The 15,093-nt window shown below is 29.6% G+C and overlaps 1 protein-coding gene across 4 annotated transcripts in view; it reads right to left on the bottom strand.

The window, feature by feature from the left end:
* The window catches only part of LOC119616276 (cadherin-86C), a 90,116-nt gene that overhangs the window by 43,850 nt on the left and 31,173 nt on the right, over positions 1 to 15,093 (bottom strand). For 3 of the 4 annotated variants that reach the window (XR_005232520.1, XM_037972616.1, XM_037972618.1), the window contains exons 2-4: positions 10,884 to 11,728; positions 4,716 to 4,799; positions 4,481 to 4,606 (exon numbers count right to left, since the gene is read on the bottom strand). Coding sequence is in view for 3 of the 4 variants with exons in the window: in XM_037972616.1 (XP_037828544.1) it covers positions 4,481 to 4,606; positions 4,716 to 4,799; positions 10,884 to 11,723 (1,050 nt within the window). In the remaining variant the exon portion in view is untranslated. The remainder of the gene's footprint in view (positions 1 to 4,480; positions 4,607 to 4,715; positions 4,800 to 10,883; positions 11,729 to 15,093) is intronic. The other variant, XM_037972617.1, reaches the window with a different exon arrangement.

Below are 15,093 nucleotides of genomic sequence, written 5' to 3'. Positions count from 1 at the left end.
CATCATTCTTCGATATATCTTAACTTGAAGCTTGAAAAACCATAAATCGCAAACATTTGATATTGCCTTTAATTTTGTCATTGCACGATATCTTTACAAATCAAGAGATTTTTAAATAAAACGGATTTTTATGAGAATAATTGTAACAAGTTGAGACCTATGAGTTTGTCATACAATAAAAGCGAAATTGAGCTAAAAATGTGGTTTCTGTATTATACAGACGGACAGATGGACAGAAACACGTAGTTAAATCGACAGAATTTGATAAGGCCCAAAAATACTTTATTCGGTATCAGATGAATATTTCTCAATGTTACAAACAATTTTTTATTTGTTAAAAATTTTCAGTATTTTTCAACATATGAAATTAAATAGGGAATACATAGTACATAGTTAACAACTTATGCTAAAAATGTTTCACTTTGTTTAATGTCAATTTGATGGCGGCTTCAAATCCCAATTTTGTTTTATTACGTTTACTGAATTATTTTGACCCATGAGCTAGACCAATTCCAAAAACTTTAAAATATTTTAAGAATCATCATAAAACAAAGCAATGCTAATTTTAAGAGGATCTTATAGAGAGTTAGTTGGTCTAATATAAAACAATTTAGCTTCGCTATAAATCATACAATTCTAAATGCCTCATTCTCTCAAATACGATTTACTTAATTTCAAGTTTGAAAATAACTCTAAATCATGTATTAAATAAAAAATATACACAAAATGAGAAGTAATAATAAAGTTGCCATCAGCAAAACGATGCATGTATCTAAATTGAAAATTGCTATAAATTTTACATTTGGAGTACTTGTGTCCGTAATCAAGACATATAAAATTGCAAGTGCGTATGTGGAATGGCAAATGTTCCCATGCAATTCATTTATGTACTTGTACAATGTACATATGTATATATGGATGTATGTATGAATTTATATTTTAGAAGACAAGTTTGAAATGAATGAATAAAGCTAGAAAGACGTTTTTAAGAATTAACATTTATCTTGTCACACAAGTTGTAATATTTATTACTTAAACACACCCATAAAATGCTTCCTGCTTAGGTTTTACTATTTCATATTTTTTGTATACTCGTTTCATTCTTAAACAACTTCAGCATTAAAAATAAAGATTTTAACGAAATGTTTTTTTATAAGTTTTTGTTATTTTTTTTTAATTTTCACAGAATACTTTACAACAAAGAAAAAGCTTGTAGTAGTAGATAGAAGTCATTCAAAAGCAATGATAGGAATTGTAAAATTAATATTTCTCCTTTGATTGAATGCTGTGCTTTTTATTCAGTTATTCAATACTTCTTAAAAAGAGTTTTATTCTGGGTGATATACATACGGTTTCGGGTTTAATGACTACATTTTCAATTACAATTACATTTGAAGTAATTGTAATTGCAGTTTTACCAATTACAATTACTTGTAATTGAAGTTTTGCCAATTACAATTATTTGTAATTGTAAATAAAATTTTGACAATTACAATTACTTGTAATGGTAATTGAATTTTTGCAAATTACAATTGCTTGTAATCGAAGAATTTCCAATTACAATTACTTATAATTGTGAATTTTGTTCCTTATAATTATATGTAATTTGTAATTAGTAATAACTTAATTACAATTACAAGTAATTTTAATTGGAAACTTCAATTACAATTACAAGTAATTATCAAAACTTCAATTACAAGTAATTAGTTAATTACACATTACAAGTAATTGTAATTGGAAAAACTTCAATTACAATATAAGTAAGTGCAATTGGTTATTACTCAATTACACATTGCAAGTAATTGTAATTGATTGATTAATGATTAATGTTTGTTTATACAACTATAGTAGGGAGGGTATTATACGTTTTTGCTGATGTTTGTAACCCACAAAAATATTGTTCCTACACCCACCTTAAAGTATACCGATCGATTCAAAACCACTTTTTGAGTCTATTGAGACATGTCCGTCCGTCCGTCTGTACGGCTGGCTGGCTGGCTGTCCATGTAAACCTTGTGCGCAAGGTACAGGCCGCAATTTTCAAGATAATTTGATGAAATTTGGACCAAACATGTTTTGCACAGAGACGAAGCCTATTGAAAATGGTTGAAATCGGTCCATTATTTCACCTAGCCCCCATACAACCGTACCTCCCGATTTGGGCTATTTATGCCATAATTATATCAAATATACTATTATCTCTCCAAAAATTGGCACATTTCATATTAGCACGAAATTTTCGCAAATATTTTTAAAAAAGTAGTTACGATTTTTTTGTAATTTATTTTCAGTGTAGTCATAACTGGTGTGGGTATTGTAGGGTTGGCCATGACCGACTATACGTTCTTAATAGTTACTATATGCCAAAGTTTATTAACAACAAATTATCGCAAAGGAAAAGGTTTTGCAATAAGTGATAAATTTAGAGTAATTAAATATTAAGTGAATGTTTAATGTAACAGTAGTAATCTAGTAATAATTAGATATTTTTGTGGTCATGGCATACTTATGAATCCATCTAGTCATCTAGTTTAGATTTCTTAAAAGTGATTTTACTTTTTAATGCTTATAATACATATTTGCAAGTTTATATATTGTCGCATTTTTATGCATATTTTGAAATTTGATTCTTTTGTAAAGAGATACATACATATGTATATTTTCTGTAGTATTATTATTGCTAGTATTTTACTTTCTTTTTCTAGTTTCTCTTCGTCTAAATTTCCAAAGCCAATCGTGTGTACAAAATTATACATTTACTTATGCATTACACACTCACGTGTATTTGGATCAGAAAAAAAATTTGCACAATTAATGTCGAATTAGAGGTTATCAAGCCAGTATTACAGAAGCATCAACAACTGCAAGTAAATTCACTTAAAAGTACGAGTAAGTATGTATGTCGGTAACCATTTCTTGCCACAAAGTACAAACTATTTTTATAGCAAACTGTAATTTATATACTGCACAACAAATGTACATTCACACTGACCCACTCACTCCCCTTTTAAATGTTGGCAACAGACACAAACCCCATATAACGATCGACTAACATTTTCAGTTCAAACTTTTGTACAAATACAACCAGTATTTTTTTGGTATTCGACTCTAGTGTGGTGTAAACTTTACATGACGATGTTGTGTTTTTATTATTTATTTATTTTTATTTACAACATCCATTATGAACTTATAACGGGCATGAACTTTGCTGATACTATGTGTCCAAACATCTTATATAAAATCTTGTTGCACATACTAATATTAATCAACATGAAATATATGTACATTAGGGTGGCTCCGAAATGGAAATTGATGATGTTTCCGCAATTTTTAATTTTTCCGTAATATTTTTAGTTTTTCAAATTTTTACAAGGTTTTTTATCCTTTACCCATTTTATCAAATATTCAGTCCAGGAAAAAAAATTTTGAGAAACTGTATTTCAGAATGAATGAAGATGTATACTACAATAAATCCGAAGAAATATATCTAGGCCACTATCGGGGCTGTTCTGCGCTCTTTTTCATGGAAGAAAACTTTTTGTTGGCCAAAAAACAAAAACATAGTGTTCACTGAATGCATTATCTTTCAATGTTCGGAAACTCAGTTTCCTGGACGTAATTCCCAGGAATTAGAATGGACTAAAGTTTAAAATTTTTTGGATTATCAGTGTCTTATTTCTTCTTCTTACAAATGGGGCCACCCTAATGTACATATTTAAATGTACTTACATATTTAAATAGTATGTATGAATAATATGCATTTATAAGAAACATGTTTTGGTCCGTTTTAATCGAATAATGTATTTATTATGAAGAAAACTGTAGACTGAACGACTTCTATTTGTGATTTTGTAAGTTTTTATACGTTTTTTGAGACATTATTCAAATTGGCGTTGTTATTTTGTTAAAATTTAAGCTCCTACATCATCATATCTGGTTAAAATCACTTTGAGCGACATTTTTAAATTAATTAAGTATTTCGAAAAGGGAACGAGTCCAACAATACAAACTTTTCAAGACAACTTCTCACTTCTGAAGAAAGTGTCGTCGTTAGATCAATTGTAATTGTTATTCTTCGTTATTTATCAGGCATTAAGTTAAAATTTTAACTGTTTATACATTCATATAAAATTCCAATAAATTCTTTTAAACTACTGAAATCTTGAAAGGGGGTGGAGGATGAGGAAATATTTTTCTTGTACCAAACATGTATAAATTTGGTTTGCAACTACATATTTCAAAAAAGGCTTGGTTTATTACGAGCAATACGTTTACTCGTTGACTGTAGGTTTAGCTAAATAGATACATACATAGTTGGTTGGACAATAAACTAGTTCAAGTGCTATTTTACTCTAGGTTTATTACATCTAAACAAAGAAACGAACGGGTATTTTCATTTTGAGTATTCATGTAGTTGTAAGTAAATTTGTATGGAAGTATGTTTGGATGTTTGTTTGTATTTGAAATGCTGTTTACTTACATTTGCCAATATGGTCAAATGGTACATGGCTTGTTTCTCAAAATCCAATGGTCCCAATAAAAATATAGTTCCTTCTGTTGTTTCAGGAGAAACAATTTTTTGTCTTATGGCAAAAAGGGGAGAACCCTGCAACGATAAAAGGGAAAGAGTGTCAATTTAAAAAATCTGTATAGAAAATTAATACATTATTTATGCGCTCTATGAACTGTTATAATAAAAATATGTATTGACTTACCCATAGTTCGAGGTAGACTGGTTTCTGGAATAATGGATTTTTACGTGCAATCACATAATCCAATTCGGTGCCACGTTTAGCATCCTGTAATGAAAAAAAAAAATCACAACAATAAAAAAACGCTCATTAATGAACAATCAATCTACATGAAAAATAATTTTAAAAATTGGATACAAGTATGATGTGTGTAATTAAATATAATGTTTATAATTTGTTAAGTTTGTTAACAATTTAGCAGCAAACGAGATGGAATAAATATTTGTAAAACAGAGTCAGTTATTAACAAAATAAATGATTTTAAGAACATTTATTATACGTAAATGAGTGTAGGCTGAATGGCTGGCTGGTAGGCAGATAACAAAAAAATAATAAAAATCTTTGTAATGATGATGATCATCATCATTATGATTTATTGTATTGAATTATTCCAGACATACACGTACATATATATGTACATTAGAGTGGCTACCATTTCTCAAAATTTTTGTCCTGATATACCCCAGTACAAAAATTTTGAGAAAAGCTATCTTGTAATCAATTAAACTTTAATTGTAGTCAGGAACATCGACACCTTATTTTACCTCCATAAAAACGGGGCCACCCTAATGTACATACATTCATATATATGATTTGTTCGTATTGTTACACTTCTTTTAAATATTATTTCTCATTTTTATGGGTATTTTCTCTTCACCTTGTTATTTTATGTATCTAGTCTTTGCCATTTAACTTATCTGTAGGTCTGTCGATCTGTTTGTCTGTCTGTCAATAAGTAAGTCAGTCAGTCGTCAATTCTATTCAATTCAAAAGTTTATTGTGGTTGTTCATAAAAAAGATAATAATGGTGCTTCATCATAATTAAGGATAATTGCACCTTGGTAATGGTGTTGGTGGCAATGTTTTTGCTCTTGTTGTCGTCATTGTTGTAACAACACGTACTCCACACTATTTGCTGTGTCTATACAACTTTTTAAAACACTACTTAATTTACCTCTAATCACATGTGGTTTTCTAAAACGGGTTAATGAATTCGATGATGTTTTTCAATCTTATTGTTCTTCTTTTACACTTAGAAAAAAATTATAAATGCTAAATTTCATAATATTGAAATCATCTTTTGTCTGTACTCATACAACAGAGCTTAGTATAAAATTTTCTTATAAGTTTTTAACTTCATCAAGTAAATTTAAACCTAAACTTGCCAATTAAAAATGTTTGTATTTGAAAAATTTTAATATTTGATCGTCAATAGAAATGAAATTTTTGTCGCCAATTGCTATCGTGAATTTGCTCCGAACAATTCATTCACAATAGTTTATTTTGTATATAAAATCTGGTATTGTTTACTAAATTTCATCAAAAAAATTTCACAACAGGGGAAACTTTTTTCACGTCAAAAAAGTTAGTGAACGAAAAAAAGTGAAAAGGGAACATATTTCACCAGAAATGTTGATTGGCGATAGGGGTGAATGTCAACTTATCGCACTGATATTCCTAATATTGGCGATTTTGGACGATTAATTTGTCTGCAAATTTCATTGCAGTTCTTAAACTGTTACACATATTCATACCCATCTTCAAAAATTATGAGGGCTATTCTAATTCATCGAAATACGAAAAATACGTATCGATAAAACCGATCATGAAGCATAAACTAAAAACTCGGAAAAATTTTGTTTTTTTAATCAAGAGTACTTTTATATTACAAAATTCGGAAGGGTCATCACGGCAAGTATAAAACTTAGTTGTACCGCTTTTTGTCGAGTTACGAGTCCTATTCGGGAGGTTCAGTTTTATGGTGACTAAATGAAATTATGGACTGATTAAAACCAATTTCAATAGGCTTTGTCCCTGGGAATAGAAGATCATGTACCAAATTTCATTGAATTAATTTCAAAATTGCGACTAGTAGTTTGATAACAAGGTTAACAAGTCCCATTCGGTGGATGGGCAATATACTTTTGGTGTATACTATTTCTAAAGAATTTTAATAATCATTTAATCGCTTCAAATTTGTTTTTTTCACGAAAACAACGAATCTTTTTTAATGAGAATTCGACTTTATGTACATTTAAATTTTAAAAATGTAATATCTATGTATCATTATCACAAACATTTTGAAAATAGCATTAAAAAAGCGAATTGAAAATAATGAAATATCCTTCCATCCAAGTTTCTTGTTTTGCATTTCATAATTGGAAAGAGTAAAACTCAATTTTCCTGAGAAGATACCGTTCGTTATAGTGGGATTTACCTGTATTTTGAACCGTTCAAAATTATAAATTATTCAAGAAAACTTTAAATCATCCTTCCTTTTTATTCGCCAAAGAAATTAAAAAATAAAATGAAATTCAAAGAAAAGAGCGAAAGATAGATCATTAATCAATAGTATGACTGTAAGGTTTCAACATTTAGGTTTATTTAGTCAATGGGACTGTATCGCTTAGGAATATTAAATATAAACAAAACGTGCCACAGACATACATATACATCCATATGTATCCAATCTACCATTCTGTACATTCAAAAGTACTTTTATTTGAAAACAAGTTGTTGTCTTTGTTCAGTGTTGTCGTAATTATATTAAATTTTAAATAGTTTTGCATATTGAATTTTGTACAAACAAATTTTTTATAAATAATCCCAAATTTACAAAGGGACCATAATATTTGTACAACGAAAAAACATCGTTATTTGGTAAATAATGTATGAAAATTAACAATGGCAACACTGTCTGTATTCACGTTTCACAGATTTTTTTAAGGAATGAATGAAGCGAATGGCCTTAAAAGGTCTTCAACAGTTAAACATAAATATAAAGTTCTATCAAAATAATATGTATTACTCTTATAACTACGAATGAAGTAGTGTGAGCGGGGCAGAATATTTATAAACAAATCTAGAAGAGTTCAAATACCTTCATAACATATAATTCAATGAAAAGTACTCGAGTATGCTATAAAATGTTAATATTTACTCGAATATATACCAATATTATGAAGTAACAACTAATAGGTTTATAATTTCAATTGTACGGTTGATATGAGAAGGTACCACTCCCAGTCTTTTTTGATTCCTTGTCCTCTCAAAATCGCCAACTGCATAATGATGTTGCAATTCAATAAAGTTAGGAATAATTACAAGGCATTAAAAAAACTTTTATTCACAGAAGAAAGTTACTTCTGGTTAGTCAAAATTAGAGTTTCTAATTTTATGTACCTTTGAACTTCACGGAATTTAGAATTATTTCTTATTCCCGGGAAAATGATTAAATAACACAAAAAATTGAAAAATGTCCAAACTTGGAGACCAACATTTTTTAAAAGGATTGAAACTGAAACTGTCCTTAGAATATCTTTATCATTTTCGAGAAATCGTGTACTTTATATGGAAGCTATGATCAAATATGGACCTATACTCATTAAAATTAGCGTAGCAATTTAAGTTCATTAAAGTTTTCTCTATATAGAATTTCAAAGCTATACTGATAGGTTTAATGGATTTATGAACGTTAAAAAGAGCTTTCTGAAGGGGATCTTATATGGGGACAAGGATCAAATAATATATCAAATAATAAGGACAAATTATATGAAATTATCTTCAAAATAGAACCTGTACGTATGGAAAAAGTTATAAGAAAGTGTGCTAAGTCCAGCAAAAAATAAAAATTCAGAAAAAAACGTGCTAAGTCCTAAAAAAACCGCCATAAATATTCAACAGCATTATTATACCATCCACCACCATCAGTGGTGATAGAGCGTATATATAAGTTTGTCGTTCCGTGTGTAACACCAAGAAATATTCATCTAAGACCCAACAAAGTATATTCTGGGTCCTTATGAAATAAGTCGATTTAGCTATGTCCGTCTGTCTGTCTGTGTAAAACACGCTAACATTAAAACTAAGCAAAGGATATCAACCAAATTCACCCAAAATTTTTACTATTATCCTAAGCAGTTTGGTATTGAAAATCAGCAAAATCGGTTCACAATGTAAAGAGTTGTGAATAAAAATTTCAGACTACCTCGAAAAAAATTAAGTTTTTTTCATAATTCTTTTGAAGTTTTCTCAGAAACTACCAAAGATATTTCGATGAATTTTGTCACACATTATTTTTTCAGAGCAGTGACCAATTATATTCAAAATCTTTACAATCGATCCAATATTTCCCATAGCCCCCATACAAAGGTATATATTCCCGGAAATTAGTTTATCGTTAATAACTCCCTCAAATATATCGGTATCAACACAAAATTTTGTACATGCAAATATAATATGAACAGAAATCATACCGTCAACGTAGATCTCAGTCAGTCCACAATTGGTCATAGCTCCCATATAATCACCTAAACGCACATATTTCAGTGATGAATAAAGCTATTGTGATAAAATTTGCGTTAAATATGTTTTGTATACATACAAATCATTCCACCAAATTTTTTACGGATCGGTCCATTATTCTTCATAGCTCCCATATAAGGCCCACTTCCGAAAATCACTTAAAAACACATATTTCATTGTCAAATAAAGCTATCGTAATAAAATTCGACATAAATATATTTTGTCTAAATATGAATTACTCTGCTAAATTTTTTCTGGGTAGGCCCATAATTGGTCATAGCACCCATATAAGGTCCACTTCCGAAAATCACTTAAACGCATATATTTTTAATTGAATTCTAAAGCTATTGGGATAAAATTCGACAAAAATATGTTTTGTGTACATTTAAATCATTCCACCAAATTTTTTACGGATCGGTCCAATATTATTCATAGCTCCTATATAAAGCCCACTTCCGAAAATCACTTAAAAGCACATATTTCATTGTCAAATAAGGCTATCTTGATAAAATTCGACACAAATTTGTCTTTGTATGAGCCACTCTACGAAATTTTTTCCGGATAGGCTCATAATTGGTCATAGCTCCCATATAAAGTCCACTTCCGAAAATTACTTAAGCGCATATATTTCGTTAAATTCTAAAACTATAAGGATCAAATTCGACTTGAATATATTTTGTGTACATATAAATCATTCTACCACTTTTTTCCCGGATTGGTCCATTATTGGTCATAGCTCCCATATATATAAGTCCCACTTCCGAAAATCACTTAAACGCACATATTTAATTGTCAAATAAAGTTATCTAGATAAAATTCGACACAAATATGTTAATAGCTCCTATATAAGGTCCACTTCAAAAAAATCACTTAAACGCACATATTTTATTATCAAATAAAGATATCTTGATAGAATTCAACAAAAATATGATTGGTGTAGGTCATAGCTCCTATACATATAAAGCACTTCCGAAAATCACCTAAACGCACATATTTCATTAATTAGTAAATCTATATCTATACGATATTTTTTCCTTATCGGTCGATAATTGGTCACAACTCCCATGTAAGGACCATTTCCGAAAATTACTCAAATGCACATTTACAATCAAAGTTATAGGGATAAAATTCGACATAAATGTGTATTTTGTATATATAAATCATTCTACGGAATTAATATACATTTTTCTCGACCTAATTAAAATTAGTTTAACATATGCATAAATGTTAGTACCCTCAATACGGAAACAAAAATTTGCCAAGTTATCTGAAAATTAGATAGTTACATGAGTTTTAATAAAAAGTAGGTTGCTGGTGGAGGGTATTTAAGATTCGGCATAGCCGAATATAGTACTCCAACTAGTTTTTAAATTGTTTTACTACCGATATTAAAAAAGGAGAAATCTAAGAAAAAAACTACGTTTACAGATTTTAAAAATATGAAATACAAGAGAAGTTATGAAGTTTTTTGCTTCTCCTGTAAAATTTTCAAAAGAGGACTTGTTACGTTTGCGTACTAAGCTAACGATATTTAATTTTAATAAAATTTTAAACCTCAAGACCTAAGGTTTTCGTAAATGTAAACTATTAAATCTTTACGATACCTTACCAAATAAGAATTTTCGAAGCTTTTGGGAAATAATCTCTGTAGTGTAATATTTAGATGTTTAAACTTCAAAGCTAAGTCTTCTATTGGGGCAACAAAGTAGCATGCATCATTGCTAATGAGTAAAAAGCTAATGAAAATTGCGTGCAACATACGCATAACGGATCGCTCTTACATACATACATGCATACAAATAAATATTTGCAAGATTATTTACTTACCTCTGGTATCATAATAATACCCGGTTTGTGAGGAAAGATGAGGTCGTGTGGAGTTGTAAAATTTGTGGCTGTTATTGAACACAATTGAGTGGCCATGCCTCCCTTTGTGTCTTTCACCGATACTTGGAAGTCGTAATAGCGACCGGGCTCCAGGCGACGTGATAATACGACATTCGCCTGACACACCGAATTGTACTTTGTGCATGGAAGCGATTCAATCTTGACCGTCGACGATGAAGCATCGCCCACAAACTCAAAGGTTAACGGATAGTCAAACTCTTCATCAGTGGCACGCAATCTGTAAATGACTGAGCCGACCTGGGCATCGGCTGGCACTAAAACAAGACGCATACGCGTCGATGGATCAAATTTGGGATCCACGCACAACACTGACGACGGACTGAGAATGCCAATTAGCAGGCTGATTGTCAATATTCGATATGCCGTTGTCCAGCTTAACAAGGCAGTGGTGGAAAGATGTCGTCGTGTCATCGTTGTCGATGACGACAACGACGTTGTATCACAACATTTCATAGTTGTTGTAGTCGCTGTGGTTTTTGTAAATTCTCGACATGAATATGAATTGAATGAAGAGAATGTGGATAATAATGACGAAGACGATACTGATGATAATGATGTTGAAGAGTTGTTGTGGGAGAGGCAGGAGTTGAGTGTTGATGGTAATGTTGTTGTTGTTATTGAAGAAGGAATGGCCGTCAAAGATGTTTGTTGCTCTTGGTATGGTTGCTGTTGTTGCAGTGTAAATCGTCTGTGATTGTGTCTTTTTCTTCTTCTTTTACTGCTAGTTTTTGTGTGGGTATTATTGTTGCTGGAAGCCATTTCTGCTGTAACGAGAAAATAAAAATAAAACGTTTTTATTATTTGTTAATATTGTTCCTCCATTTTTAACTAAAATCCAAATAAATACATTATTACAACTTTTGCAAAGGCAAGACAGAATTAACCCCACCATTCTACAAGGAGTCAATATCTTCTCGAATTTACATACATATATACTATAGGGATTTATTTACTTACATACAATATGTTTCTTTATCAAATATAACAAAAAACAGTTGTTTTAGCTTTGACGATTAAAATTACTCTCAAACCGAAAACATCAGAAATATTTTAAAATAGTAGTATGTACTTATTTTATATTTAAGCACTCTTTAACCTTCGCCTTACCAATACCCACCCGGGTGACTTTTTCGTTTTTGTTTTTTTAATAATTCGGTCAATTTTGCTCCAATTTCATATAAAATTTTAACTCACTGAACAAATTCGCAGTTCTTTCAAATTCCGTAAAAAAATTTTAAATTTTTATATTTTTAGCTGTTTTTTTTTTAACTTTTGTCAATTTTACTACGCGGATTACCAATACCCACCCAGGTGAACACAATGGTTTTTAGTATTTCAATTATCATTTTTATTTTTATTTATTATGTAATTCACTTTTAGTAAATAAGATTAAATTAGTAATTAACTTGTTAATTAAGATGACGAACTTTTATAACATTTCTCACATTTAGAGCAATTTGACCAAGCGTAGTCTGAGGTGGGTAAATTTTTGTATATGATAACATGTCGGATCAGATAATTCTGTAACCCAGGGTAACCTGGAAATGGGTATAACAAGGACTTTCATCTCGAACTGCAGGGCAATTATAGAGATTTGTGTAATTATTTATGAAATAATCAAGAAATTTTCAATGTTTGTTTATTATTCCAATCGTATGTAGGACTACATGCATTTTTTGTTGTTTCGTTCCTTTACATTGTAGTTATATTCGCGTTTGCTTGACCATTCGCCTGAACTGTCCGCCTGTCTAGCTGTCAGTTTGTCTGTCAATGTGTCTACATGCATTCCATAGCTATATTTGGATTTAAATAGTCGTACATACTGGTATGACACACGACCGCCAATGCCCTATAAACGGTGCGTTAAACTTGAAAAAGTTCTAAACAAGAAAAAGTTGTAAAATATTTAATATTTTCAAATGCTATAGGTATAAAAGTTTTCTAACTGCACTCAGTCCTCTATATTATAGAAAATTCTATTAAAATTTTTTTAAAAACTTATTCTTCATATTTAGTGGACCAACTTTAACGTCCAAGCACGGCAGTATCAGCAATAATAATAAAAAATGATAATACATTTGCAACAAACAACAAATTACAAAACACCTCTGAAGAAAATACGAATCTACACAAATATACATTTCTTTTACGCAACATCAGTTGTCACCGGATGTGGTGACACTGACGCGCAAGATGACGATGATGTTGTTGCAGAAGTTCTGTACATACTACTTATGTACAATGTACATTGTACATAGTTCTTGTAGAGAAATTGGTTGCTGATTATGAAAATTTAAATTCAACAATCATTTTTTTTATAAAAACAGTTAAAGACACCAATGTGTTGTGTTGTAAAAATAAAAATTGGTATTTCGCAATATCAGGAAAAAAATTTTAGTTTGTTATTGTAAAAAATTTTAGATGTAAAAAAATAAAATCGTCTTAATATGTACGTACATACATATGTAAGTATGTATTCGTTAATTCTTGTGTATGAATATTAGTAAAGTTTATCAGCTTTATGTAATAAATTTGACAGTTTTATGTGTAGATTTGACAGACGTTATTAAATTTAAAATATTTTATTCTTTAATATTTATAAGCATTAATATCAACACAGATAATATTGTTTAAAGGATTTAATATTAAAATAAATAAAGTCAATCTAAAAATTGTTAATATGTTAATAAAAAGTTAATTTCAAATTTTTGCCAAAAGGCTGGCAATAACCCATGCTTTCAAAAAAAAGCTTTGAATATGTTGATTGTATCGGGTTTCAAGTCGAACAAACTCATTCATTTGAATAAAAATTGTTAAAATTTAAATTGTTAACATACAAATACTTAATACATACATGGACAATTAACAAATTTGTAAATTGATATGGTCTCATGTGATGCTGGATATATTAAGTTATTGTTTTTGGAATGATTATCAGTCTCTGGAGGGTCTTTTTTGCTTAAAAATTAATTTTTGTGAAAAAATCTTAATTCATGTAAGAAATTATTGGAACCATTTAAACAAATTAAGAGTGTTTAATAGGGTGGGTCGAAAATAGGCTTTTCCCTCAGATCAACTTCTAATAGTGAAATTATGTTGTATTTTAATGTCAAATGGAAGACTGTAAAATATTATTCAATTATTTTGTGTGTACGAGCCCGCGCATCGCAGCCAAAGTTTGTAAATGCGTTTATATGGGAGAAAATGGAACTTTTGGAGTTTTTTCACAAAATGAAGCTATAAGTATTTATTATTATCGTAATGTCTACAAAATTGTCTTTCCAAATAGATAGAAAAACTCAAAGTTGGTTAAAAAAGTTTTGAGTTATTAAAATTTTCCCCGAGAAATTTGTGATCCTGAAGACACATAAAAGTAAATATAAGAACATTTTTTTAGTTTTGAAAAATTTTACAAAAAAATATTATATTCATCTTTATAAGATTCATAAAAGTGCTTGTACGAATTTTTGTTCAAATTGGATAACGCTTGTTCGGTTTAGTCGGTGGTAAAAAAGAGCCATTATTTTAACAGCATCTCCAAAACTCCATTTTCAAACTTTAAAAAATTTTGTTAAATGGATTTTAAAAAATTAGATTTTTCTATACTGCATATTATAAACGATATATATAAGAAATGAACACAAAAAGAATGAGCTCAATACCTCTCATAGTTTTACAGTTTTTATAAGGCAATTTTTGCCAATAATTAAGCAAAAACTATATTATTACCAATTGTTGCTTAATTTTGATCAAGCAAATTGCGATTATTATTTCCGAGTCCATGGAAAGTTATTTCTGATCAAATTTTCGAAATTAAAAATCATTAACCCTCTAAACACTGGGGTCAAAATCGTCTTCCATTTGACGTTAAAATACAACATAATTTCACTAGTAGAAGTTGATACGAGAGAAAAGCCTATTTTCGACCCACCTAAGTGTTTAATTCATTAAAATTTAAATATTAAAATATTTTTATATACATTTCCAACACATAAACAATGTTTTTACGTAAACATACATATTAACTGGAGTCTGAATCACCCATATGAACAGAAGCAGTCCAGGAAATGAAAGGTTTCATATTATAAAAAATTCAAAAAATACTATTTCAAGATAATGCCACATTTTC

The sequence above is a fragment of the Lucilia sericata genome, unplaced genomic scaffold (genome assembly GCF_015586225.1).
Source record: "Lucilia sericata isolate MDLA Ls3-8-SP2 unplaced genomic scaffold, ASM1558622v1 Contig000064F_arrow, whole genome shotgun sequence".
Taxonomy (NCBI): Eukaryota; Metazoa; Arthropoda; class Insecta; order Diptera; family Calliphoridae; genus Lucilia; species Lucilia sericata.
The sequence above is the reverse complement of the archived record's forward strand: the minus strand, read 5'-3'. Positions and strand labels throughout refer to the sequence as shown.